This window comes from Taurulus bubalis (assembly GCF_910589615.1).
Source record: "Taurulus bubalis genome assembly, chromosome: 21".
NCBI classification, from domain to species: domain Eukaryota; kingdom Metazoa; phylum Chordata; class Actinopteri; order Perciformes; family Cottidae; genus Taurulus; species Taurulus bubalis.
The window spans coordinates 10,502,900-10,528,470 of NC_136609.1; the positions used below are offsets into that span (position 1 = coordinate 10,502,900).

Below are 25,571 nucleotides of genomic sequence, written 5' to 3' on the forward strand. Positions count from 1 at the left end.
ATCTCCACCCAAGTTGTGCCAGGTAAAATTAAAGTAAAGTAAATTTTGGAGAAACAAATAAATAAACGATGGAAAAATGGCAATGGGCGTTTCAGAACGCGCCAGAAGAGGGCAGTAGTGAGTCGGTAAAACAAAGTAAAAATACCTTAAATCCTCAAAGAAGAAGAACCGCACTGCGCATGAACACTCGGTCCAATAACAATCGCACAGCGATGCCATATCGTGTAGTTTCTACTTATTACACAGCATGGCTCTCGTTCCGTACGTAGAGAATCCGGTACCGGTTCTTGCCAAACTCCACAATTCATCCGCAGACTTCCGGTTCGCCAACCACGACCTCCGTCTCGCGCAGGACTGGAAGAAGCTCGGGGTGGCAGCGGTCGTGTGGGACGCGGTAAGTGAGCGGCAGCGTTACTTTACTGTCGTTATTTACTCATTTGACTGAACGTGCGTTCACGGCTGTTCCCCAGGCGGTGGTCATGTGCATGTACCTGGAGATGGGGAGGCTGGAGGTGAAGGGGAGAGAGGTCATCGAACTGGGAGCTGGCACCGGACTGGTGGGCATCGTTGCAGCCCTGATGGGTGAGTGGACCATCCAATTGAAAGACACACACACACACATTTAAATGCCTGCTGGCCCTTTAAAGTGTACAAGTCCCTTTCTTCACCTTTCCCAGGGGCCAAAGTGACCATCACTGACAGAGCGCCTGCCCTGGACTTCCTGTCTGCCAACGTGAAGGCCAACCTGCCCCCGGACTCCCAGGGGTCAGTGGTCGTGTCCGAGCTGGCCTGGGGCGAGGGCCTCCAGCGTTACCCGGCCGGGGGCTTCGACCTGGTGCTGGGGGCCGACATCGTTTACCTGGAGGACACCTTCGAGCCGCTGCTGCAGACTCTGGAGCACCTGTGTTCGGACGCCACTGTGGTGCTGCTGGCCTGCAAGATCCGCTACAGGCGAGACACGAACTTCTTGGGCATGCTGAAGCAGCGCTTCAGGGTGGAGGAGGTCTACTACGAGAAGCAAAGGGACATCCACGTGTACAAAGCCTGGAAACTGCCACCCAGGAGGGATTTGTGACGACCGGGCGTCCCGAGCATCCGCCGCGATTTACGGTCTTTGCATACGAATCAAATAAAAACTGTTCCAACAAAACGTCAAAGATTATCAGAAACACATTTATTAACAGCTGCCAAAAATGTAATATTTGAATAGCTCTAACGTAATGCACTGTATTATACAAGTTGGTGCTGACATTTAGAAATTGTGAATACAAAATTAATGAAAAGCGACATACAAAAAAAAAAAAATGCATACTGTCATGACTATACATATTATCCCTAAAATAATACAACATGGCATTCCACTATGATTTCATCACTGTGAAGCCTCAATGATTTGGTCACACTTTACAATCCTCTCGCAGGATGTTTGATGGGTGCAACCGAGTCGTACTTGGTGAGATTTGACGCTCCAACACAACTAATGACGTGTTAATGAAATGCATGAAGGAAAAAGCAACGGAACACTTGTGGACATATTTAAAATCTCCGAGGCAGCTTGTAACAGCAGGCAGCGGTGCACGAGGCTCTCCTGTCAGGCCGGGAGGATTGTGCGTGCGAGGAAAGTGCGCATACCACTTTGTAATCCTAAAAACAAAAAAAACAATGTGGGGACAGCCGGAGACACCACTACATAGACGGGACCTGATATCTCACATTTGCATTACAAACTCTCAACTCTGTAAGAGTTGATTTTCTTTCCTCTCTTCAACTAAACAATGAATTCAAACTTTCCTCAAACACAAAACGGTGATGACGTTCAGCTCAAAGAAAACAAAATAAACGAGCGATTCATGATTCCAGTCTCCAAAATGTAGAGACAAAGTATTTCTGTCATTGCCAAACAAGTAAGGCTCATTATTTTGTGTTATTCATTCATAAAGAATCAAGGAATTCATACAATTTATTTATAAAAAAAATGGATTGAAAAATCCATAATACAAAAATGTGAGTGGAAATATTTTTCTTTTCTTTCTGTAGCTTCATCATTTTTGTTTACATTCTCTGGTGCATGAGCTGCATTTAATCACATTTTCCCAAAGTAGGGCTGTACCGAACGTTTGCTTTACACGTTTGAAGCTTTGAATTCCTGCCTCCCTTTTTAAAAGGGAACAAACAGATTTATTGTTATTGTGCTCGTATAAATGCATGTTATTATGCCACCACTGGAACTTAAATTCTACTAATAGTATAATACATATATTAATAGTGGAGCAATTTGTATCTGCAACTGTGCAGATGGACCAGGTTTAAATATAATTAATAGACAGGCAAACACATTTAAACTGAATGTCAACGTTATGAATGAAGCTTCAAACTATTCGGTACGGCCCTGCTGTTTACTGTAAAGTCCAGCGACCAGCAGGAAACAAAATACCAGTTTAAACTGGTGGAAATGAAAAAACAAAAAACAATGAGCCTCAGTAATATGACCAGGAACATGCATCAGAATACATTTGTGTCTCCATAAATGTTCCACGGGAGAGATTATGACCTCGGCCTGTCTCTTTAAAGCTGCATTCAACATGAAAACCGTTTTCACAACTCAAGATAATGGTTTAGTTTTTGTTGTTGTTCATGTCGTATCAAGGCAAAGTAAAAAATAAAAAAAGGTCAATGGCATTATGCAAGCAGATAATCCAACACATAAAACAAAACACAGCTAAAAGATAAAAATGTCCATGACACGGTCCATCTACAGTTCAAAGCATTAGTAAGTAACAGATGTTAATGCAACAGCGCAAGTACGATTACAAACGATGCACACAAGAGGAAAGCTCTCCAAGTGTCTTGGGGAGATTACGCTGTAAAAAGTCCCGTCGTTATCGGTGATGCTAGTTGAGCGGTTCCCCGTTGCTGGTGATGTTGCCCAGTTTGTCCAGGCAATGTTTCCCTTTGGTGGCGGCAACCCCCCTCCCCCCCCCCACAGAACCGCCTCATGGTCTGTTCCATGGCTTCACCACCAGGCCCCTGCATGGTTGTAGTGTCCTCACCCACCGCTCTGAGCATTGCGTCACCTTTCTTGGGGAACAGAATTTCGATTTCATAACCGCTGAAGTGGGAGGGGTGTGTGTGTTTTTTCTATTCCTGGTGAGTCACTTTACAGATTTCCAGCAGTTTTTTTTTTTGTTTTAAAAGAAAGCCAAAGAGTAGAAAAGGGGGCGTGGCATCCAGATGCATGGCTCTGTGCTGAGTCTCTGTACATGGAGCCCCTGTCAGGCGTTTGGTATCGTTTCTACTCAGATTTGTGGCAGTACAAGTCTTTGAGGGCTTTGAGTTCCTCGATGAGGGTTTTGTTCTGGTTCTCCAGCACAGCCACGCGGTTCTCCAGACACTTGACGTACTCCTTCTTCTTCCTGCGACACTCGCGGGCTGCCTCCCTGTGACATGAAGACCATGTGTGAGTGGACGTCTGTGGTTAATTAAGGCCTAAACGTGCATACATGGCTACCTTTCCCTGCAGGGCCTCGCATGGGACATTCGTATAAACCCAAAGTAACCGCTTCCCTCCCTCCTTATACATTGATAAACTGAATCTACATGGATTCATAGGATATGGTGATGTGGTCTACTGAGACCACAGACAGCTTTACTTGCTGAAAATCACTCAAAAGCTGAAATGATGTGGTTGAGAACTGTTAAAACAAGAACATCATACTGTCCCAGAGCCCCGAAGGAATCCTAAAGATGCGTATGTAGGCCAAGGATGTTGGGACAAGTGATTCAGCCTTACATCTCAATGCTTCCTCTCATTTCTAGATGTTAACATTCCAGCACCAGGAAGACAAATATACCAGTCAGCCACATGTAACCCATACCTGTTTTTCATAAGTCGGACCTCCCTTTTGCGCGTGACCTCCTCAGTGCCTCCTCCTCCGGAGCCCAGTGCAGGCGAAGTCGCCATGACCACCCCGGAAGTGATGGCGTTGGTGGGGGCCGTACGGATCTGATAGGCCTGGACGTCCCCGGAGGCGGCTGACGGACGAGAGAGAGACAAACAAACAATCAAGAGATTATCCAATGACTCAAACCAAATGCACTTGACACACGTCATTCACCTTCAGCGCGCTGAGGCAGAACATCATGTGAAATAATTTCCCCACCTTGTACAACCACCTGGTTGCTGGGCACTAGGATCTGCTGCCCGTCGGTGGTCTGCGCGTACTGCAGGATGGTGGCACCGCCCTGGCCCGCATTGGCCATGGTCAGGGTCTGCAGACCATCTGTGCCGTTATTGGCTAGCTGGATGGCCCCTCCCTGGGTAATGGCGACTGCAGAGGGACAATGTGTTTGAATTAGTCTCAGGTGATGTTCTCCAAATCCAATGCAGATTCATGGAAATTGCAATACACGCTGCAGCAGCGGGGCGCTACCAGATCATCATTTATTGGTGTGATATAAACCAATTAAGTAATAATGGCTTATTATACAATGTCTGATTATCAAGACTGTTTTTAACTGCTTCGGGGAAGCATTGCTTCACAGGAGGATATCCTGCATGTTTCAACACGAACCGCCAGCTTCCTGTATTGCAGTATTTTAAAAGTACTCACTGTACTGGCCGCTACTGGTCTGGTAGATGGGAGTGGGCATGGTGACGGCGGTGGTGGTGATGGCGGGGGCCGAGTCGTCTTCTGATTTTTCTTCCTCAATTCGAGGCACTGCTGGAACATCCGACGACAAATCGTTTAGAATCTTCCTGGAGGCAGAAAAACAATCAAGGAGGAATGTCAGAAAAGTTTACACAAGGCGTTAGAGAAAGAGCCATGTCAGCAACACTATTCAAACTCTAAATTATTCAAGCTTTTACTCACTCTCATTGGGTATAATAGAGAATTCAGCATTTGTCAGGTCTAATGGTATTTAGGGAGCAAAACTTGTTTCTTTTACTTCATAATTATACAAATATTATACTTAATATCGCGCTCATGGGCAGTGAAGCAGGAATAGTTGATAAAAAAATCTTCATGGATTCATTATGTAATTGTGATAAGATGTGACACAGACCTATAAGAAGGTCGCCTGGACAGGATCTCTCGCCTCTTCTGACAATCTGTCACACTGTCTACGGACTCCTGAGAATCCTCACTCTCAGCAATAGTTGAAATCTGCAAATGAATACAAATAATTACGCTCTAATTTAGACAGCAACAAAGACAATCATTTGTTGTTGTTGTTATTCTTTACCCCACATGCTTTGTATATGCAAGACTGGAAGATGTATGAAATGAAGTGGGGTCTTCTCATCCCATGTGGTACGGGTAGAAATAAGACACATGAATATATAAACATTGTAACATTGTGTAAAAGAATGTTTCATCGCCAATATGTTGCAATAAAGGTGGATCCATAAGTGATGGATATCATTTACCAAAATGAGAGAATAGGAAGTTTCCGCTCCTATCACAGTGTGACAATGACATCAGATGCAAAATGAGTTTCTTATATTTAGAAATTCTGAATCAAGTGCCTCAGCAGTCGTTGCTTATTATTTAGGCTATAATGCCAAAAAGGGTCATTGTGTGCTGTGAGGTGTCCTCTCACCTGTACTGTCTGGACTTGTGGGGACTGGATAACGGAGGGCTGAGCAGCTTGGATCACGCCGTGCACCTGGACCGTCTGACCATTCGGTAGCTGCACGAGGGTTACAGTGGAGCCGCCTGTCGACAGCTGGCCAGCTGCTATGGACGCCTGCAACTATGACAACGCACAATCACGCAACGTCTGCGCAAAGCGGTGGGCTTGTTCTCAGCGTGTCGAGAGGAGCTTTACCTGGGACAAGGTGATGTGCTGTGCCTCAGACTCCGAGACAACTTGTTCACCACTTTGCTGCGTGTCTGCACCAGCCTCCATTGTCATTTAAAATCTGCAAAAAGTAAGAGAGTCCTTATTTGGATACGCATCATCATGCTTGAAATAGAACTGAGCAGCACAAACGGTGATCAAGTGGTCTATGATTATGATGAGATATATCTATATATATATATATATATATATATATATATATATATATATATATATATATAGGATGATATATATAGATATGATGATATATATATATATTTATATCATCATATCTATATATAAATATATATATATATATATATATATATATTTATATCATCATATCTATATCTATATCTATGTATGTATATATATGTATATATATATATATATATATATATATATATATATATATATATATATACATATACATATATATATAGATATACACACACACACACACACACACACCCTCTCTCTGGAGGTTTGTGCACTAGCTATCCACAGGAGGAGGGTGTGGCTTAGCTCAACTTGCTAGCATACAATTCATATTATAAGACCTTGTTAACGAGTTTAAAAAAATAAATAATTAAAACCATTTAAAAAAGCACTTGGCACAAGAGTCAAAAACATAATAAAAATAAATGTTCAGCAGCATTTGAATGAAGCTAACTGGAGTTGAAGCTAGCTAGCTAGCGCGAGCTTCATTGATTCTGTTCGCGAGCTCAATTTAACCGCCATTTATTGAACAATCTCCCCATCTCTATTTCCACTCGTGTTTCTTTTTTCCTGCTCTTCTAACAGCTCGTCCAGTCCCGTGGCTCTTTTCTCTAAACCCTAAATGTAGTCCACAGCTAACAACGCGCTGGCTGTGATAGCTAAGGCTGTGTGGAGGGAAATGTCTGCACTTATGTTTGCAAAAAGGGATATTTCTTATCCTCCCACTTTCACTCCCGAGTGTGTTGGCTAAATGCTGCAATACTTTAACCACCATGATAACATGAATTAACTTCACACATTGCTTCTGCAACGTATTCCTATACAGTTTATTAAAATAAAACACTCAAAGCCCACTCCCATATTAATACCTATGTGGTGTGGAGAGCCAGCGAGACCTCGCAGAGACTGACTCACTTTGAGAGCCTCTGCAACGCCGCCGCCATGATCTCTTTGTTGGCTTTGTGCGGATATTAGGCTCGAATAACTTCTCTGGGCGGCCATCTATCTGTTTAGCAAACATCGGATGCGTATCCTCTTACCAACACAGACTCGCTTCGTCACTCCCGGGTCTACGGAGCTCCACTTTTATTCAGACCGACACGTAAGAGACCGCGTCAGGCTACACCTCCGTCGCGTCACCGAGAACAACAACACGGAGAGGAGGACGAGGGAGACGACGACAGCGGAGAATCAGCTCTGTCGACCGGACCCGAGTGACGCCGGAGAAGGCCGGAGAAGGACGAGAGCTGCCGAGGGGGATGATGGGAAACCACGGAGATACCCGAAGATAGGGCCTGACATCCCCGAACGTATCTGAGCATGCGCCAGATTGTAAAATCGTAAATCTATAAAAATCCAGATCGTGGACAGCTATATTTATCTAAATAGTAACTCAATAGCAATCATAATAATAATATTAAATCGTTCTCTTCTGTTAGTGTTAAATATGTTTAAATGAATTGGGATTTAAAAATAGTGTAATTATTCTTTGTGTACAAATTAACAATATTAATTTGAATTATATATGCTTTACGAAAACACTGCAAATATTGTTCTGTGAATCTAAAATAAAACCAAACCTTGAATTATAGTTCCATATTATTTCAATGTTTCCCATCATCACTGTGATGACATTTTACAACGTTCTTACTGCTGGACGTGTCATGGTTCCCTGATGGTTTAATTTATTAAATTAATCAAATGCTAGTTTTTTATTTATAAAACATTTACATTTTTCAGAAAACATCAGGCACATTGTTGAGCCGGTTTGAAATTCCCAGACTGCATTGCTCTTAAGCTCCACATGGTGGCAGCAAAACCCTTCATTATGTTTCCCCACTATGAGCGTCAGCACTGCCCCATTACATGTTTCTTTTATCCCAGCCTCATACGATCAGTTATCTGTGAATTAAATTGATCTTAACTGTGATCCTGGCTTCGTATCACCAAACCATATTGTGATTTTAATGAGGAAACCAGTGGGCTCCAGTCCTGTCTTACGTATTATGTACTATTTACAGCCCTCGTGATTCACATTACATTTACTTCTCCTTGGTCGTCCAATTTAGCCCTAAAATGTGCTCATTAACTCTGTTGCAAGGTGTGTGTCAGGACTGGTGCTGCCGGACTGAAATGGGTTCTAAACTGTGGCAGCTGGTCAAAATCCTGCGGGGAAAATGAGACTTCAGACCAATTTACGACCATCATCTCTATGTGCGAGGTCATTTCGGAGGCCTCTTAAAACCCCCCTACACACACACACACACACACACACACACACACACACACACACACACACACACACACACACACACACACACACACACACACACACACACACACACACACGTCAAACATACCCATCTTCACCTATGGAGTGATTGACTACACCAGTGGTGCAACATGTTCACTGCTGACCAACCAATCTTGTGTCCTTTACCATAAAAACTGGCTCTATTTTGCAACAACACTTAAATTGTGTTCTTTATATTCAAAGACCTGATTATTAATCATGCAGTCACCTATTCATCATTAAAACTCATCTCAAATATCATAAATATGTGTCACAAACCAGCCTTCTCATCCATCAGAGTCAAAGTCGATAACTTGATTGGACATTGATTTCCCTCAATAAAGACTGCCATGGATAGCCATAGCGAACCATAACTAGCCTGCAGTGGAGCGCTTTCATTAGTTATCACTGCATGTGGACTTGGCTATGCAGGCCGGGCACATTCAGATTGTTTAGTGTCTACAATATACACAATTACACTCAGAAATGATATCCCCATTCACACATTTATACCGAGCTTGCACGAAAGAACAATAACAATTTCCAGGATTTTAATTAATACAATAGTGAGATCAGCCTTTTACACCTTCGACACTGGCTATGTAAAAGAAACTGCATCTATTCACATTTCAGAAGCGAGAACCAGGGGTTTTTGTTTCTGCAATTTCTTTTTGTATTACCATACGATTATTTAAAAATGTCGGCAATTAATTTTCTGTGGATCGACTAATCTTCTCAGCTCTAAATCTTGTATAAATAAATCTTAATTTGGCCTCTCCCTGTCACTGAAGCCCAAAGCCTTTCACATCCGCCGTTGAGAACACATGAACGCACAAACACAATCAGACCGCGCTTGCATTATTCACGTCTTTATCACCTCACCATCACATTTTCAGGAGTGCGTATCAACATGGTCGGTGTGCCTGGTGATTAAAGCACATTTCTGATTCAGACTGCGAATGCTGGTGAGTCCTGGCACAGAATATCTGATTGCAGGGTTTACCAGAGCGCTCTGCAGCAACGACCCTGGCTGTAAATCACCGCTGAAAGCACCCACAAACAGCCGAGTGAAATGATGCCACAGACGTCCAAAATGGTGTAGGAGGAGGAGGAGAGGAGTTTAATCTTCAGCATATGAAGTAGAGACCTGACTCCAATCCATAGCCCGATCCTTTCCCCTTAAACCCAGCTGTCAAAGCCCCTGGCTTAACACAAGCCTCCAAAAACCCATCGACAGCAAACCCTATGACACTTTCTCCTTCCCCAATTTTTTTGTCTCTGCTCTCTTTCCATGTGTGTGTGTGTGTGTGTGTGTGTGTGTGTGTGTGTGTGTGTGTGTTTTGAAATCACAGTCATTCAAAACCACGACCCTTTCCAAATCACGATCTGAGGCGGTGTATGTATGTAACACGCACACCTCGGCTTCAGGCATGCGCTGCAATATTGAGCATATTAATAACATGCCTGATATATTCTTTCAACTTTGCCGTTGAATTGTAAATGCAGCCCTTAATCAAAGCGAGTGGAAATATCACACCTGCCACTCAAACAGGGCATTATGGGAGATATATCAGGGGGGAGGGGGCATGTGGCTCCGTCCAGAGAGGCTGATATGAATACAGAGGGGGAAACATGCAGTGCATTTGAATGCCACTGACCTTATGTGCATGCTTTTCATTGTAGGTAGAATTACCTGCATCGCATATGAACCAGTGCACCTGGATCAGGTTGCCATGGATACTGGGCCCCACAGTCTGTCTCTCTCTCTCTATCACACTCTCACTCACACACACACACACACACACACACACACACACATGGGGTTCTCAAAACTGAAGATGTGAGTTTCAGAGATACCCAGTAAAAAAAATATTGTGTCGCTGAGGTGCAGTATGAAGCTGCAGCTGCGAGGCAGGAGAGTTATCTAACACACTGAGATTGTGCTGACCCGGACCTCTTGCTAATCTCGGCTGTAGGCAACACTGAGCATCGGGCGATCTCAATCAATCCGTCAAGGTGTCAGCTCCTCCCTCCCTCTCTATCTTTCCCCCCTGCAAGGATTCTTCGCCCGCTCCCCTCCCCCTCGCCGCTTCCTTCCATCTGACCATCCTTTCTTTGGTTCTTAAAGGTTAGCCTTCGATGTTTTCTTCTTCTCCCAAGTCTGTCTACGTACGTTAAAGGAGTTGTTGGGAGCTGTAGTCCATCCACCTTCTACCAAATCATAGTTTTTTTGGTCTGAATGTTCTTTATGACTCAGTGTTTCCTTACTGAGGCGAGGGATGTGTTCAGATAGTCAAATGCAGATTTTGTTGAGACACAACACAAAAAAATGTCCCCTTTATTTGACAAGAGATGCACACATGTGATAAACCGGATCGGCCTCAGCACAGATGCTGGCTTTGTTATGGACCACGACGCAACCGGTCCACATTAAATACAGTCTCTTCCATTCATTGAAGCCCAACACTACTTTCCAGCTGCAGCGACACTTCGCCGTACATCAGAATATTTCCTCTCAGTTCCAAACAGTGAGGCGCAAAGATTAATCATGAAAAAAGAGACCGGTAAGGGGTTTATGTGTTCAGAATCAGCTTTAATGGCCATGTAAGTTTGCACATACATGGAATTTGACTCCGGTTTCACTTTGCTCTTCATACTTATACACACATACACAACATACAATACACAGGATAAATATAAAAAAAGACAGTGGTCAAAAAGTGCAGATAGTGCAGATGGAAGAATTCAGATTAATTGTTCATCAGGGTGACGGCCAGTGGAAAGAAGATGTTCCTGTGTCTGGTGGTTTTGGCATACAGAGCTCTGTAGCGCCTACCGGAGGGCAGGAGTTGGAACAGCTGGTGTCCAGGGTGTGAAGGGTCTTCAGTGATCTTTCCAGCCCGCTTCCTGACTCTGGACTTGAACCAATAGTTCTCTCTGCAGACTCGACTATCCGCTGTAGTCTGCCTCTGTCCTGTTTGGTGAACCAAACCACACAGTGATGGAAGAGCAGAGGACAGACTGGATGATGGCGGAGTAAAAAAGGTTGTGTTGTGTTGGCAGATACTCTGATTTGAGGTGTTTCCAACAAAAATCTGATAAAACTCCCAAATACAAATACTGCCTCTTTCAGAAAACCCAAACCGACACTTGAGTGTTGCCCATTTCAGCACCGACTTGTAACTCTCTGTTCAATTTTTCCAGCTTCTGCAGCACCTGTAATTTTCTTTTTCGATTGCCAGGAGTTTGAAGCCGGTCTCTGGTGTTTTTTTTTTATCGTTGTTGGGCTTCACACAGGTAGACGGGCTCTTCCCAGACATGCGAGTTCCAACTGAAGCAATCTCATCCTGTGAAGAAACCAGAAGTGCTGGCTGATACGAGACTCGCCCTTTTAGTTCGGGTTCTGTGCAGAGAGAGATCTCCTCCTTCAGGTATTCATGCCGGAGGTAAAACTTGTTGTCCAAGCGCCGCGAGAAGTTCTTCCCCAGTTTCCAAAATATTGTATGATCTAGTGGAGCGAAACCTATCTTTTTGGTCTCGTTCGCATGTATCAACAACACTGGTTCAATGTCAAAGAGAGAAAAAAAAACATCCTCACACTTTTACTACAGAAAGTGCATTTTTGATATTTTTGCTTTTGATCTATGACTTGCTCCAGTTTTTTTTTCTCCCTTAAACAAAAATCGACAATCGCTCCCCACTGTTGCCTTTTTCTCTCTCTTGGTGAGGCAGTAGGAGGGAAAGAGATTGGTACAGACAAAGCACACACATGATAGAGTGTGTGTGGTAGAGTGTGTGTGTGTGTGTGGGGGCTCGCCACACTGCTCCTCCCCGTCATAACATGTCATTCTGGACACTATTACTCCCAACAGAGGCCGACACTGCAGCCCACTGACGCGGAGCGTGAGGTCATCTGTCAAACAGAGAAGCGTTTGTGCGTCTGTGTGAGTCCGTCTCGGCGTGCCGGCACATCTTCTCTCGTCTCGGCTCGACCCGGCGTGAGATAACACACGCGTGTTGGTCTGTGTTTGTACATGCATCTGGAATATGTTTCTGCTTGGTGAGATATGGCGGAGTATGCAGACCCTGGGAAGCTGTCATTCACGGGTTTACCTCCCCAAAACCCCCTGCCCTCGCCCCTCACCTCCTCTGGGCTGCCGAGTTCAAAGGTTGCCATGGCTACCGGCGTCCCAGCGGGAACGCAATGTGCTCTGCCCCGGAGCCATCGGAGCAAGCGTGCTTGACAGGGGGTGGAGGAGGGTTTGCGGTGACCTTTGACCTGGTCTTACTAATGGCAAAGTGAAGTGGGGGGGGTTTAGAGAAACAGGGTTGTAAATTGGGCTGATCCTCGCTGAGGATTGGCGTTTGGGGTTGTGGGCGGAGCGGCCTTTTAGCTTCCTGGATTTCAGAGGAGCCCTGGGCGAGCGAGATAGCCGCCCTCTAATCCGCCGAGTCTCTCTCACCTTGCCTCCTCCGTGTTTCCCAGATAGCGCATCTTTTGTGTCAGATCTGTGCAGCTGTCACCGCCGCTGCTTGTAAGGATGATGCTGGCTTTGTGTGAGTTTGCGTGTGTGTGTATGTGTGTGTGTGTGTGTGTGTGAGACAGAGGCGCAGCAAAATACACAGAAAACAGTGAAAGATGTGAGAGTTGCCTTTACAAACCGCCCCCACCTCCCCAAAAAAGAGTGGGGTATGAGGCAGGGGATGCTGCAAATATCATGTCAATTTTAAATATTTATTCGAGACAAGAAGAATCAGGGTATTTTAAATTCTCTAGCAAAGATATAATATCTGTTATTCTCCGAATGGCTCATTTCACAGAAGGGTCCATTTGATTGGCAGCTGACCTTTAATACGAATTTGAATTTATTTGGTTAATTCAATAGCTTTTTCTGGAGCGTACCACCGCATTTTTTCAAATCTGCACACTCAATCTACTGATCATGACTAAACCCATTGTGAAGAATATTTCCCCAAAAATTGGACTTTCATGCTCGACAGAATTTAGATTTTTTTTCTTGACACTGAAGCAAGTTGTTTATACCATTCTGTTAATTTTCATTTGGAAAATCTTATATGGTTGGAGCTGGCTTTTTAGTATTTGCTGTTTCTGCAAAATAACAAACAAGTCATTCCAGTGCAAGTATTTTTCTGCTTTATATATATATATATATATATATATATATATATATATATATATATATATATATATATATATATATATATAAAATCACCTCATGACTTGATTCTATGGAGCAGTATGTTCTCTGCAGTGTTTATAACATAAAATGTTTTACTTTTATCCTCTTGACTGCGGAAAATTTGACTTTCTAATCATGCAGCGTGCATTTTTAATGCTGGAAACTTGACACAGAGCTCACTACGCTGTCTCTCCGAAGTCAGAAGATGCAGAAATATTTGTGCAGAGAAAGAGAAGCCAGCATGTGTGAGTGTGTGTGAGTGTTTCCATGTCTGCGTATGCATAGGGGAATAGATGGGGACAGTCAGGAGAAGGGTTATTTACTGCGCGGCCCAGGCGACCTGTCCGTCCTCACGTCCAGCCCCAGCAGATTAAGATGCAGCCGCTGGCGGCTGCCAGAGCGGGCTGAGATTGATGGGGAACACGGGGGCCACAGAGGCCCTGCAGAATCCTGAACAGAGCCTGTGGGTACCAACCAGCCATGCCGCTTGCAGACAGCAGCGCCTCTCTCTCTCTCTTGTCACCCTTTTTTCTATCTTTTTCTTTTTTCCCCTGACTTTTTCTTTATCGCTCTGTTGCTCTTTCTGGCATTTTTTCGCTCTCTGTCACTCTGCCGCTTTCTGCTTCCCTGTTTTTCTGTCTCTCTGTCACTCTATCGCCCCACTGTGCCCCACAACTAGACTCGCAAGCCCCCCTCCTCCCACCCCCCGGAAGACGCTGTCTCAGCAGCTTTAGCAGATTTGGATGTCATGAAACTGCAGGTGTGTCAGCATCCGTGTGTGTGTGTGTGTGTGTGTGTGTGTGTGAGAGGGACAAAAATGAGGATGAACATGCTCTCAATAAATAATTTTCTGGTTAAGATGGGTAGCAGGAAAGTTAACTGTGAGATGGATGCATGTGCATTTGTGTATGTGTGTGTGCGCTAATATGGATCAATTGCAGCTTCTATAAGCTGTCTGCCCAGCTGAAGAATTGCTGAGGGGAATAAAAATAGCAATTATCTCAGTGTGTCAACATCTGCATGAGTGTTTATACTTGCCAGTTGTTTGAAAGTAATTCTAATGTAGCAGTGATGGAGGAGGGAAAGCATGAGAATGGAAAAGAGATGCTGTGTGTGTGTGTGTGTGTGTGTGTGCTGATGCGGGTATGTGTGTACGCTGGACAAACTGCACTGGCAGGGTTTTTGTTGGAGTCCCCAGGGCAGAAGACGCATGAGTCAGCGGCCAGTAGGATTTATGGCCAATTGATTAAATTAGCATTTGTTCTGCTACTGGGGCAGCAGCCTGTCAGTATAAACACACACTGAAACACACACACTTCCCACGTGGGCAAACAAACATGCACCTGTACACCGACTGCAGTAAAGGAACGTGGAGGGGGAGAAAAAAACAAGACAATGAGGAAAGAAAAAGAAAAAAAGCAGTAGACAATTAGCAACGGTGTCAATAAGTCGACGTGATTAACATCAGGATCACTGGGATGTAAACACACACACTCCTTCCTGAGCAGCTCCTTCATGCGATGCAGCGCGTGAGCACGGGGGTCGCACACTCCGGGCTTGCTGACAAGCCTTTTTTATGACATTCATCAAAGCCATCTGCCATTTTCCGCTCAATTAATTTGTTATGGGAAGTGGGATCAATTAAGTGCGCACTGTAATGGCTTTATATCCTTGTTTCCCTTTTATAGCCCAATATTTTCTGTGCTCCACTCTGGCATGAAAAGGCACAATCGATATCCCCAGCTATTTTCCCCTCCCGTGGACTAATTTGTTTTTGCCACTCTCTTCCTGGCATGATAAACGGGCCTTAATGAGGGGTTAGGGCGAGGGGGACGGACTAAACATAAACCTGCACTCGAGCCAACAGGCGCGCTGGGCCCGCTCGCTCCCAACGCAGCCACTCGATCCAACAAAACCACGCCTAATCTACCCAGATCTCATTCGGATGTCAGGAGGAACGCGTTCCCCACACTTACAGACACGGCAGTATCAAGAGGGATTGACCTCCGCCCCGTTATCACCGGACGCGCCGCTCACCCGTAGCGATAGCAAGTGGCTTAAAAGACGGCGACGATAAGGACAACGGGTGGGACGGTTGCTCTGACAGTGACGGGTGGAGTGGCGTCGGCTCGCGGCACCATTAGTACGAGTGTCACGGGGCGCCGCTGTACTCGCCTCCTCACCTCGACCCCTGCGACGTATTGATCGCCCTCCTATTAAGCCTGCTGATGGGCTTGATGATATGACCAAGAAGTGGGGGAGTGATGTGGCCGTGTTTAAGTGCGTGCATGTGCATGACTTCCGAGCAGGTTGAGGGGCCATCATTACTCCTGGAGCGGGCCTGGTGACATTGCCGTATTGATTTTGACATCATCTGGTTGGGGTGTGCTTTAGAGGCCGGTTCTTAAACCAAGGCGGCCAAAGTGTCACCTTGTTTGTGTCAGCAGGCTTACAGGACCACCAAGGTCCCGACTGGACGTCCATGAGCTGAATATTACGGTTAAAGCTGAGGCTGTCAAAGTGATTTCTGATTTAACCTCAACACAATCCCTGCTGCTCTTCATAATCCATCCACACAACACACCAGGAACACTTTTCGTCGGGACTATTTCTTCGGAAGAAGTGCTGCGTCTCCACTGGTTGCCTGACAACAAATAGATGCAGTGTGTAACATGTGAGATATTAATGGAAGACAAATACCTTCAGACACAGCCAGGATTGCTCTTTGTTGAGAAAAGCGACCAAACAACCAAAGTTGTCCTCAACCTGTAAAACTATGGAAAGTGCACCTCTGCTAATGTTTGTTCTGCTGCAAGTTTTCCTTCCACCCCAGAGGTCACAGCATCCCATTGTTTTCAAAAGTGCATTAAAGCAGTTGTTCCTGCACTGGCAAACGTAATTCATCACTTGATGGATGACGATTTAATTTTTCCAAACACGGACTTGTAGCTCCAAGTCAAAATCATTTCATATGTATTGAAGCGAGCGCTATTCTACTGGAACTGAAAAAGAAGGAAATCAATGCACGTCTCCACCTACTTTTGCCTGCCACTCTGCCTTAAATTTCTGTTTTGACACTTCATTGCAGCCAGAAGAAGTATGTAACAGTGCACCGTAATACAACGCATGAAAAGGTGGCCATTAATGGATTTTTGAAAACAATGGAGGGCTGCGAGCTCTGGGAGGTAAGACAAACCTCAAAGGAACACACACTATTCCAGACAAGCGAAACCATTGGTGGGCTGTAGGCATGGAACAATAAATGACACTGGTATTATCTTCTAAATATCTATACATCAGTGCTGCATTGATTAATTGATACATTAATGTAATTCCTGTGGACAAATAAGACCAATTACCTCTACATGGCATTTGAATTGAGGGTCACAGTCTGCTGGGTCGCTTTGCAGCACGAAACGGAAAAAAGATTGGCTATGGATACGTTGAATGATGCTGTTTATTTGTCCAAAATGAAGAGTGTTAAAAAAATAGATTTGAGCAGCTTCAAAAAAATATCAAATTTTGCAAGAACAAATGTGTCATGATAACAGTGGGGCGTCACCCTGCTGGACACAGGCTTCATTCAGCCAGGGGTGGGAGGTGGGGCGGGGGGCGGGCGGGGCGAGACTCGGCTATCAAGACCAGGCGCAGATTAAAACCCCATCGATCCGACTGTAATTTATTTATCAATTCAACAAAAAAAATTAAACATTGACCTCATTCTTTGAAAATCCCCTCTTTTAATCTGGTTGGACGTGGTGACTTGAATACCAAGCGAGCGAGCGAGCAGTCAGATGCGGGGCCCTTTATTCCCAAAAAGTTAAACAAGTCGTGGGGGGAAAAAGCAGCTTTCTTCCTCGCGCTTTAGAGTTCAAAAGCGAGACTATTAAAAGCTCCGTACTTCTCTTCTGCTTTGCTGCCTCTCCCGAACCCCTAGGACTCCTACTTCTGACAATAAACAACTCATACATTCCTCACCGCCGCGCCAAAACCGCCGCTTCTTTCTCCACCATCCGTATTCTCGTCACTCCTCCCGCTCTTCTGATCTTTTCTTCCCTCTCTGGCTATCACTGGGTGCTGTCTTCCTGGGTGCTGTTACACACTGTAACTTTCTTATCACCACATCAAAGCCTCTTCTCTTCTCTATGCCAGCCCCCCAGCCCCCCACCGTCTCTGCCCTTCTCCGTCCCCCCCCCCACCCGCCGGTTACAGATGTGCAGAGTTTCTCTAAAAACCCAAATCCTGCTGACTGCAAAAAACAAACACTCATCGCATCATTATGAAAGCTTCATCCTTCGCCTCGTCTTCCTCCCCCCCAATGCTCGGACAGAATAATGAGGTTACCTCGCTCGCGCCCATGTCAAACAGCCTCTCCTCCCTCGTCCCATCACCTCACGCCCTGCTCTCTGTCGTCCTCCTCACCCCTTCCTGAACCCTCCCCATGACCGGCCCTGTAATCCAATTAAAAGCACATTAGGGCCAAATGAATAGCGCAAGATTTAATTAGCTGCTGACGAAGGTTGGCTGGATGGCCGCCTGCCTGGCAGTCGGGTGCCTGGATGGGGCGCGGAGGCTCGCGGGGGAGATGAGCGCTGTTCGCCTTTACCCCCGCCGATATCGAGGGGGCGAGGAGCGTTAGCTGGTGAGTTGGCGCGGGTTTTTTGCATGTAGCGCTTCTGTGTGTCAAATGGAATTTACAAGTTCGAGGCTGTAAGTGTGTGGGATTATAGTAAATAAGCTCCTAAAGGATAGATTCACCCGTTTTCAAGTCCATCTCAAAACTCACATGTGCACATATACACGTAAATGAAGCTATAACCCGTTTCACACACGCACCGCAAACCGCAAATTATTTCGACTAATAATTCGGGCCGAGATTAAACAGACCCACAAGCAGTGGCTGAGTTGATGGCGCTTGCTAGAAGCTCATTCCTCCACAACACAGCTAAATATGCAAAGGCCCGCCTCTCCTTATTCTCTGGGTTTTAGCGAGCTAACTAGCTAGCTAGCTGGCAACTAGCTGGCAGCATCATTTCGTGAAATGTTCCTTAAAGTTGAGACATTATTGCTGCCGATGAAGACGAGTCTCTAGAAGTTTTGCGTGGCTTCTTGTTGTGTCCACACAACCCGTCTCATTCGTGCTTCCTCTTCTCTCCTCCTCCCCTCACTCTAGTATGGATGCAACCTTTTCCTGCTGCAACCTCCCAATGTGCACAGTCAGCAGAGTAGTCAGCGTAACCCACTGTGGCATTTGCATCGTGCCCCTCTCCCTCTGTGTGTGTGTGTGTGTGTTCAGCGTCTAATGAAGAGAGACAGTCTCTGCTGGGTTCCCCTTTTTCCAGCCACCAGGGGTCTCAGGTGCAGTAGGTGGACAGTTGGTGTGTGCGCTAGAACACGCTTGAATGCCTGTGTGTGTGCATGTGCTCGTATTTGATCATGTGTTCATGCACGCGTGACAGTATTTATGTTTGCATGCATGCAAGTCCGCATTTGAGCGTGTGTGCTTCTGCGCGTGCATGCATGTGTGTGTGTGTGTGTGTGTGTGTGTGTGTGTGTGTGTGTGTGTGTGAAATGAGACCCAGGTCCCGGCCTCTCCATTTCTCTCTGCAGGTAATAAAAATATAGAGTGCCCTCCAGATCCCTTTATAGAGAGAGAGTTGAGACCGCAGCGAAATCTAGGACAGGCTCCATTGATTTGGAGGCTACAGTATTACTCGCCATCACAGCCAAGGCAATATGAGAGGCCTTTTTTTTTTTTAAATCACACAGCCACCCTGAGCCCAGAGGGACGGAGAGAGGAGGGGGTACGGATTATTTGGAAAACCGATCCTTATTTTGTTTCCTCCCCGTGCCGTCTTCACCTCGCTGTGTGGAGAAATAACATGCTTCACGTTCCCTCTTGAACAATGCCTTCTCGCTCTGCAACGCCAATCTCCACATCTTTAGGAGGACACAGAAGATGTAACAGGAGCGCCGCGCCGCTCTCGGCACCGCGGTCCCTCGGCATTGTGATCGTTTCTTCTCTTTTTGTTGTTTGGATTGAAATTTACATTTTTATTTAGTGAGTCGAGTGAGCGTGCCGGGGTGTGTTATACCACTCTTGGGTATATTAAACCTGTTAAAAGCCCATTGTGTTATTTCCCAAATGTCAATCAAGGGGAAAGAAAAAGGCATTCTCCTCTCAATTTGGTTTTCATCCAGCAGCAGTGATTGCTACCATTTCAAGACCTGGGCTTTGTGTACTTCAAAAAGGTGTGGACGAATGAAAAAAAAATAAAACAAATGTTTTCATAGTGTCGACTTCTCCTGAATTGGGCTTTTCCAGATCTCTGGAGAGCGGTGGAGTGTTCTGGGTCGGGCCAGGAGCCGACCCCCTCTGTCTGGCTAAATAAGATAAGACCCTGTCATTGTATCCCTCCACTCCACAGCCCTGACCGCATCAAATATTCATGGGCCACAGCAGACTCTTAAGTAAACTGGCCAATTTGTTGCGGAAGACGTGCATTAAGATTGGCTGGGCCGATACGCGACTGGCCCCCGGGGACGGGCCAGACAGGGGCGGACGGCTGCCATTTTGGCTCTCCCGTCTCTATTGTTGCCGCCCCTCGGAGCGGCGAGGGCCGGGGAGCGGCACGTGGTGGTCCTGTCTGACGGTAATGGGCTGAGTGTGAATGTGAGGGCGGGGCAGGGGAACAGGAGTGGATGGGAGATAACAGGAGGTCACGAGAAGCTGCCTTTCATCCGGACGCATGTTGAGAGCGAGTTAAGGAGGAAGCGAAGAACAATAAAGGATAGAGGTGGAGTCATGTTTGAATGACAAAAGATAAGTGGTGTGCGGAAGGAGGGGGTTGATTTAGAATGAGGTGGGGCTGCTGAAAACGTAGGGATGAGCTGCAGTGCACACATGAATGGGAACAACTTAATAGATCCTATTACAGAGACAAACAAACAGAGAGTACATGCGCCGCGGCGCAATCACGCAAACACAACGCTTTTTTTGAAAGATGGCTCATGCGGCGTCTTCCAAAACAATACATTTCAAGGATAGCCCATCTCCACATTATATCTCCCCGAGGACAGAAGTTGACAAATCACTAAAGCACATTTTTATTTTGCTTTATGGGCGCAGAAGTTGAGCGGTGGCAAGGGAGAGACACAACTTTACGCTTGGCGATTCCCCGTAGGGCATCCGATGGAAATGAGCTGAGGAAGCTGTCTGCAGAGAAAAAAACCTGGAAAACACAACACAAGAGGAAGAAGAGGAATAAGTAGATGAAGCTCATAAAACTCGTAAAACTGTTGAGCGTATCTAAGAAGTGAGGATTCCTTGAGGCGGGACGGGTCGGCGGGAGGGTGGGAGGGGCGCGGGGAAGAGGCCACGATCTGCGGCCGCTGAGTGGGCGGCGGGGACGGCGATGCCAGGGAGCGGCGAGGGTCCCGGCACAGCTATTAGGTCACTTCCGCAGAGGACCGGCGAGTGTTTAGAGAGCGACCGGGTTGCCGGGTGACCCCTGACAGCCTGCTCGTCATCTGGCATGCCGGGGAAACTCTGGGGGATCGGCGGGAAGCTCGGCGTGAATATCAAACGTGACATTCTGCCTCACAGAGAGGAGAGGAAAGCGATAGAGGGAATCATAATTTGAGGTGAAAATGGCCACCGTTTCTTTATATGAGGTCTCTTAATTTCTCCTCCTTGAATTGTTGATGACTTTTGCAGCACGCAACTGCATTCAAATCAGTCCGAACCTGCATTCCCTGCATGGAAACGGCTTATTTTCTGCGCCCTCTGAGAGGTTTGATGCTTGCCTCAATGGGCTTGATGGTGAATGAGTTCATTTACATGCTAATAGCCATGCAGGGCAATTTCCTTATCACGTATGTAAATGAACACATTTGCGGGATCCGTGTTGGCCAAATACAAACAGTAAACAATATGCTGACTTCATGTTAACGTTTCACTTTATTTATTCATACGGTAATTAAACACTGCCGACACACATGATTCTTCGCTGATAGGCTCGTTAGCATTAATTAACTCTAATTTGGAAAACGCGCCGATCTATCACACCTGTAGTTTCCAAACCGTCTGTGGGTTCTTAAGTGCATTCTGCATCTGCGACATGATACCATCTATATGAAAATGTGCGCTCTCGAGAATAAAATGTGGCAAACGGATACTTTCATATACATGTGTGGGTGTATTGAGGCCTGTAAGCAGACGCATGTTATTAAAGTAGGAGTAGAAAATGTATGAGAGAAGAGAAAAAAGAAAAAACAAGGTATGCATGCACAGTGTGTGTGTGGGTGTGGATGAGGATTATTCTGAGCTCTGCCATCTGTAAACAGGCGGACAGGTTTGCTTCCAGAACGATGAGACAGTAAAACAGCATAAATAAACACTTCAAGTCAGCAGAACGCGCGCTTTAAATGTGAATAATGATTGTATTGCTACAGTTTTTTGGTTGTTGTGGGTTTGCACGTGAGGAACGGCTTGTGTGTGAAGGAGAGCGGGAACGATTGGATTCTGTGTGTTTTTTGCCCTCGGCGCTTCAGCAGACATACATTATGCAGGTATGGCCTGTGTGAACTTGGCACACACACCTCGGCATAATGCAGCTATGCTAGTTCAGGCTCCAAGTGCTGTATGATATTAAGACACAGAATAAAAAGGAACAAACAAGGTGTTTTCTTCTCAGCTTGTGAGCACATGTGGTGTTTGATATAAGGCCGGAACAATAGCATTACTAATAAAAAGCTCTATATGGGTGTTCATCTCATTTCATGCTGTCTGACAGTTTAATGTAGATCTTTTTTCCCAGCTCTTCATTGAAGCTTTGTGGTTTCTACGCTGACTGAAATATTCAAATGTTGTTGTTTATTTTCATTTTCATGGCTGCACCATTCAATGAAATAGAAATATTTAAATTGTTTTGTTTATTACACATTGGAAACGCTATAAATTAAAATGGAGCTCTATCTGTTTGAACTGCAAAGCATGGCTTTGTAATGGCCGGGCCGCCAGCATGCCAGAGAGGTGTTTGGGGGCTTATTAAGTAGCAATTTGGCTGCATAGCGTTATGCCCAACTGCTGCTATTAAAGCCAAAGAAAGTCATTTCACTAACTTTCAGGACGGTCAGCTGTCATGTTAGAATATATAGTGTGGGAGCATTATGAGAAAAGCTGGAGTATTCCCGCTCAACCTGATTGAAATTCACTTTCCTTGCTTTATTAGCATTAAATGCATGATATAAATCCGGCTTTTCTTCATGCACATGCACATAATATCTCCAAAATGAATAATTTGTCTTTAAATGACCTTGATTATAAATAATGAAGTTTATAGCCTAGAAAGTTAGAAGGAAATGCATTATTTGCACGCTCCTTGTGACGACTAAGTAAGCGAAGTAATTGCACATATGCCAAATATGGGTACCTGAATTGGAGTGTGTGCCCGTGTGAAGGTGTGTGAAGGTGCGTGTGTGTGTGTGTGTGACCGACTCAGAGGTCATTCCTATAAAAAGTGGAGGGGACATTTTGAGCGAGAGAAGAAATCCAATTAGGACCCCGGTACAGTCGCGGTGGCATTTAACAAATAACTCCCCTCTGTCTCTCTCAGCTGCAGCGGCCGGGCGAGCGAGCTCCGGCACACTAATAATAACACACTCGCTCTAAGTTATAGTCTTATCGCGTATTATGTCTCCTGTACGTCTGAGAAGAGTTACGCTTCCATTCGCGGCCATGATGAAGGCATTAGTCAACACACACACTGTAACGACCAATCATCAGCGGTTTTATCCATCATGTGTTTATGCACGTGCACGCGCACACGCACATCCCTTCCTTGAAATACGTGCATTATCCCAAGGTGGATAAGAAAATCAATGAAAAGCAATATTCCTATTGGATTTAGTTTATGCCATCGACCTATTTCCGTGAGCCGCTACGTAGATCATCTGCGCGGCGGTGAGTGGATGACCTGCTAACCTCCATCCAGGGTCAGCGCATTACCGCTCGCTGCTGCTGCTCCTGAGATAGCAGCTTCACCTGACGCAAGGGGAAAAAATGTCTTTCCGACATAAAGGTGGGAGTTTGGAATACGGCGAGCTCGTCCTCTGTGTGCCACATTTTGCTGATGTTTTTCTCGCCGGGTGAAAAACACATTTCTGCGCCTCGCTTTCAGCTCAAACACGGCGGCAAATGAGGCGTCATTTTTTTTTTTTTTTTTACAAAATATGAAAAGCAACGCCGCAAAAGGAGGAAACTGCAGTTGCTTCGTTGAAGGATCCCAGGGAGTGGATTGGATCCACTACATTGGACCCGTCACAAGTTAAACTCCATGTTGTTTCATTTAAAAACGGCCTCAAACTAATGAATCATCAAAACCTCCACAGACGAGATGCCCCAAAGACCAAACCCGGGCCTCGCGTGTCAACCGTCGCCTCCTCCGACCCAAGTGCCTCTACAACCTGCACATGAAACCCCGACGTCACAAAGTGACACGGTGGCAGGAGACCGACTCGGCAACTCGCGGCGCCGCTCGTCTGGGAAGATAATGAGCTCCCACAGGCCAGAGACATGTGTGTGTGTGTTGATGGAAGGTGTGTGTGTGTGTGTGTGTGTGTCTTTCCTTGTTAAAGAAGTACAGAGAGACAGGAAAATTCTTTAAACTTGAAACTTCAAATCGGCCCTGTTGGGTCAACCCCCAGCAGGGTTGGGCTGTAATGAGAGCTGCTTCTTCTTTCTCCGTCTGCTGCCCTCTGTCAGCTTCTCTCTCTCCGTCTCTGCTCTCCACAGTTGATGGTACAGACAACAGATCACTCCCAGGAGACCTAGCCTTAAAACATTATCCATCATGCTGACAGCAGTACAGCTCAAGAGTCTTAAAGTGAAGAAAATATCATGTACTACACAGATAAACTCCTCCTTCAAGCTCTTCTACGCTCGGTTTTTCTTTCCCGCTGCACCGCATCTTTTTCACTTTCACTGACAGGGCAGGTGACATTTTCTCGCTGCACGTTCAGTGTTATTGAAACAAAAATCACAGTTTTCATGATCAAACGGCGCCTTAAATCCATATTTATCGGACAGATATTGGAGCACTCCCACTTTGGTCAACAACAGCGGGAATACTGTGATGCGAGTCAACGGGGCAATGGCCGGCAGTATGTCATCCTGCCTGTATATGTCCTTGTAAAAATAAAAACGTACACAGAAGTGTGGATGAGAGGGATGGGTGTGAGATATATGAGGAGGACAGAAAATAAAGAGGACACAGGGGGGGAAGGGAGTGTGCGGGAAAAGAAAGACCCAGGTGGAAATATTGTATAACTTCCAAACGTAAGAGGAGCTCATTCAAAACCCCATTGATAGTTGTAACTCCATTGTGTTGCATTGATTCCATTTTTGTATTTTTTTGCCGACTTCAACGAAGCAGAAGCCCTATTCATCCCAGGATAAACGCCAGCAGCTCGACAAAAGAAGGGAGTCTTCCGCAGAGCCCCGGATTATACTCAATATCTTTGCATGAAAACTAAAGGAACGTGAAGGAGAGGTTGTGGCTAATAAACTATGGATATGGTAAGGCAACTGAAACACTCATGGTTAACGTTAGGGAAAAAGTCACGGCCATGGTTAATAAAATGACAGATGTTAATTGCATGTGCATTTGCCATGAGACACACCTTTACTTTACACGATTTGCATAGAATCCTTTCTAAAGATTCACGGCAGCAAATAATTGCTAATATCATGATACCAGGACACAACCTTAGCTTTTAGCGAGCGAATATATGTGACGTCCAGGCTCGGAAAAAAAAAAAGCATGAACAAAAAGAAGCATGACAGTCACCCTAAAATAACTTTTCAGACCGTAACACTGACATGTTTGAAGTTTGAGAAAGTGCACTCGGTTATCTGGCACGACACTCGGAAGCATGCAGGACAATGCATGAAAAGAAGACTGAAGTGCCACCCCCCCCCAAGGTATTCTGACTGCATTCAATAACGACTTCTCCAA

General features: G+C 45.5%; 2 protein-coding genes across 2 annotated transcripts; one reads left to right on the top strand and one right to left on the bottom strand.

Moving 5' to 3' along the window:
* The first annotated feature begins 202 nt into the window (after positions 1-202).
* On the top strand, positions 203-3,198 carry mettl21a (methyltransferase 21A, HSPA lysine). Its single transcript, XM_079236730.1, has 3 exons — positions 203-394; positions 471-582; positions 678-3,198. Exons 1-3 carry the CDS (start codon positions 248-250, stop codon positions 1,073-1,075), a joined length of 657 nt encoding a protein of 218 aa, XP_079092856.1. The 5' UTR covers positions 203-247; the 3' UTR covers positions 1,076-3,198.
* Positions 1,153-5,916, bottom strand: LOC306752899 (cyclic AMP-responsive element-binding protein 1-like; the record flags this gene model as incomplete). Its single annotated transcript, XM_079236729.1, has 7 exons — positions 1,153-3,437; positions 3,876-4,032; positions 4,161-4,328; positions 4,611-4,756; positions 5,065-5,165; positions 5,602-5,748; positions 5,830-5,916. The coding sequence occupies 7 exons, from the start codon at positions 5,914-5,916 to the stop codon at positions 3,293-3,295; spliced, it is 951 nt and encodes a 316-aa protein (XP_079092855.1). The 3' UTR covers positions 1,153-3,292.
* Between the last annotated feature and the right edge of the window lie 19,655 nt (positions 5,917-25,571).

Bases quoted from the DNA above. Each gene is read 5' to 3' on its own strand.
- mettl21a (XM_079236730.1), top strand. From the start codon at position 248: ATGGCTCTCGTTCCGTACGTAGAGAATCCGGTACCGGTTCTTGCCAAA. The intron at 395-470 runs GTAAGTGAGCGG...GCTGTTCCCCAG, and splicing joins CAGCGGTCGTGTGGGACGCG to GCGGTGGTCATGTGCATGTA. The intron at 583-677 runs GTGAGTGGACCA...CACCTTTCCCAG, and splicing joins CATCGTTGCAGCCCTGATGG to GGGCCAAAGTGACCATCACT.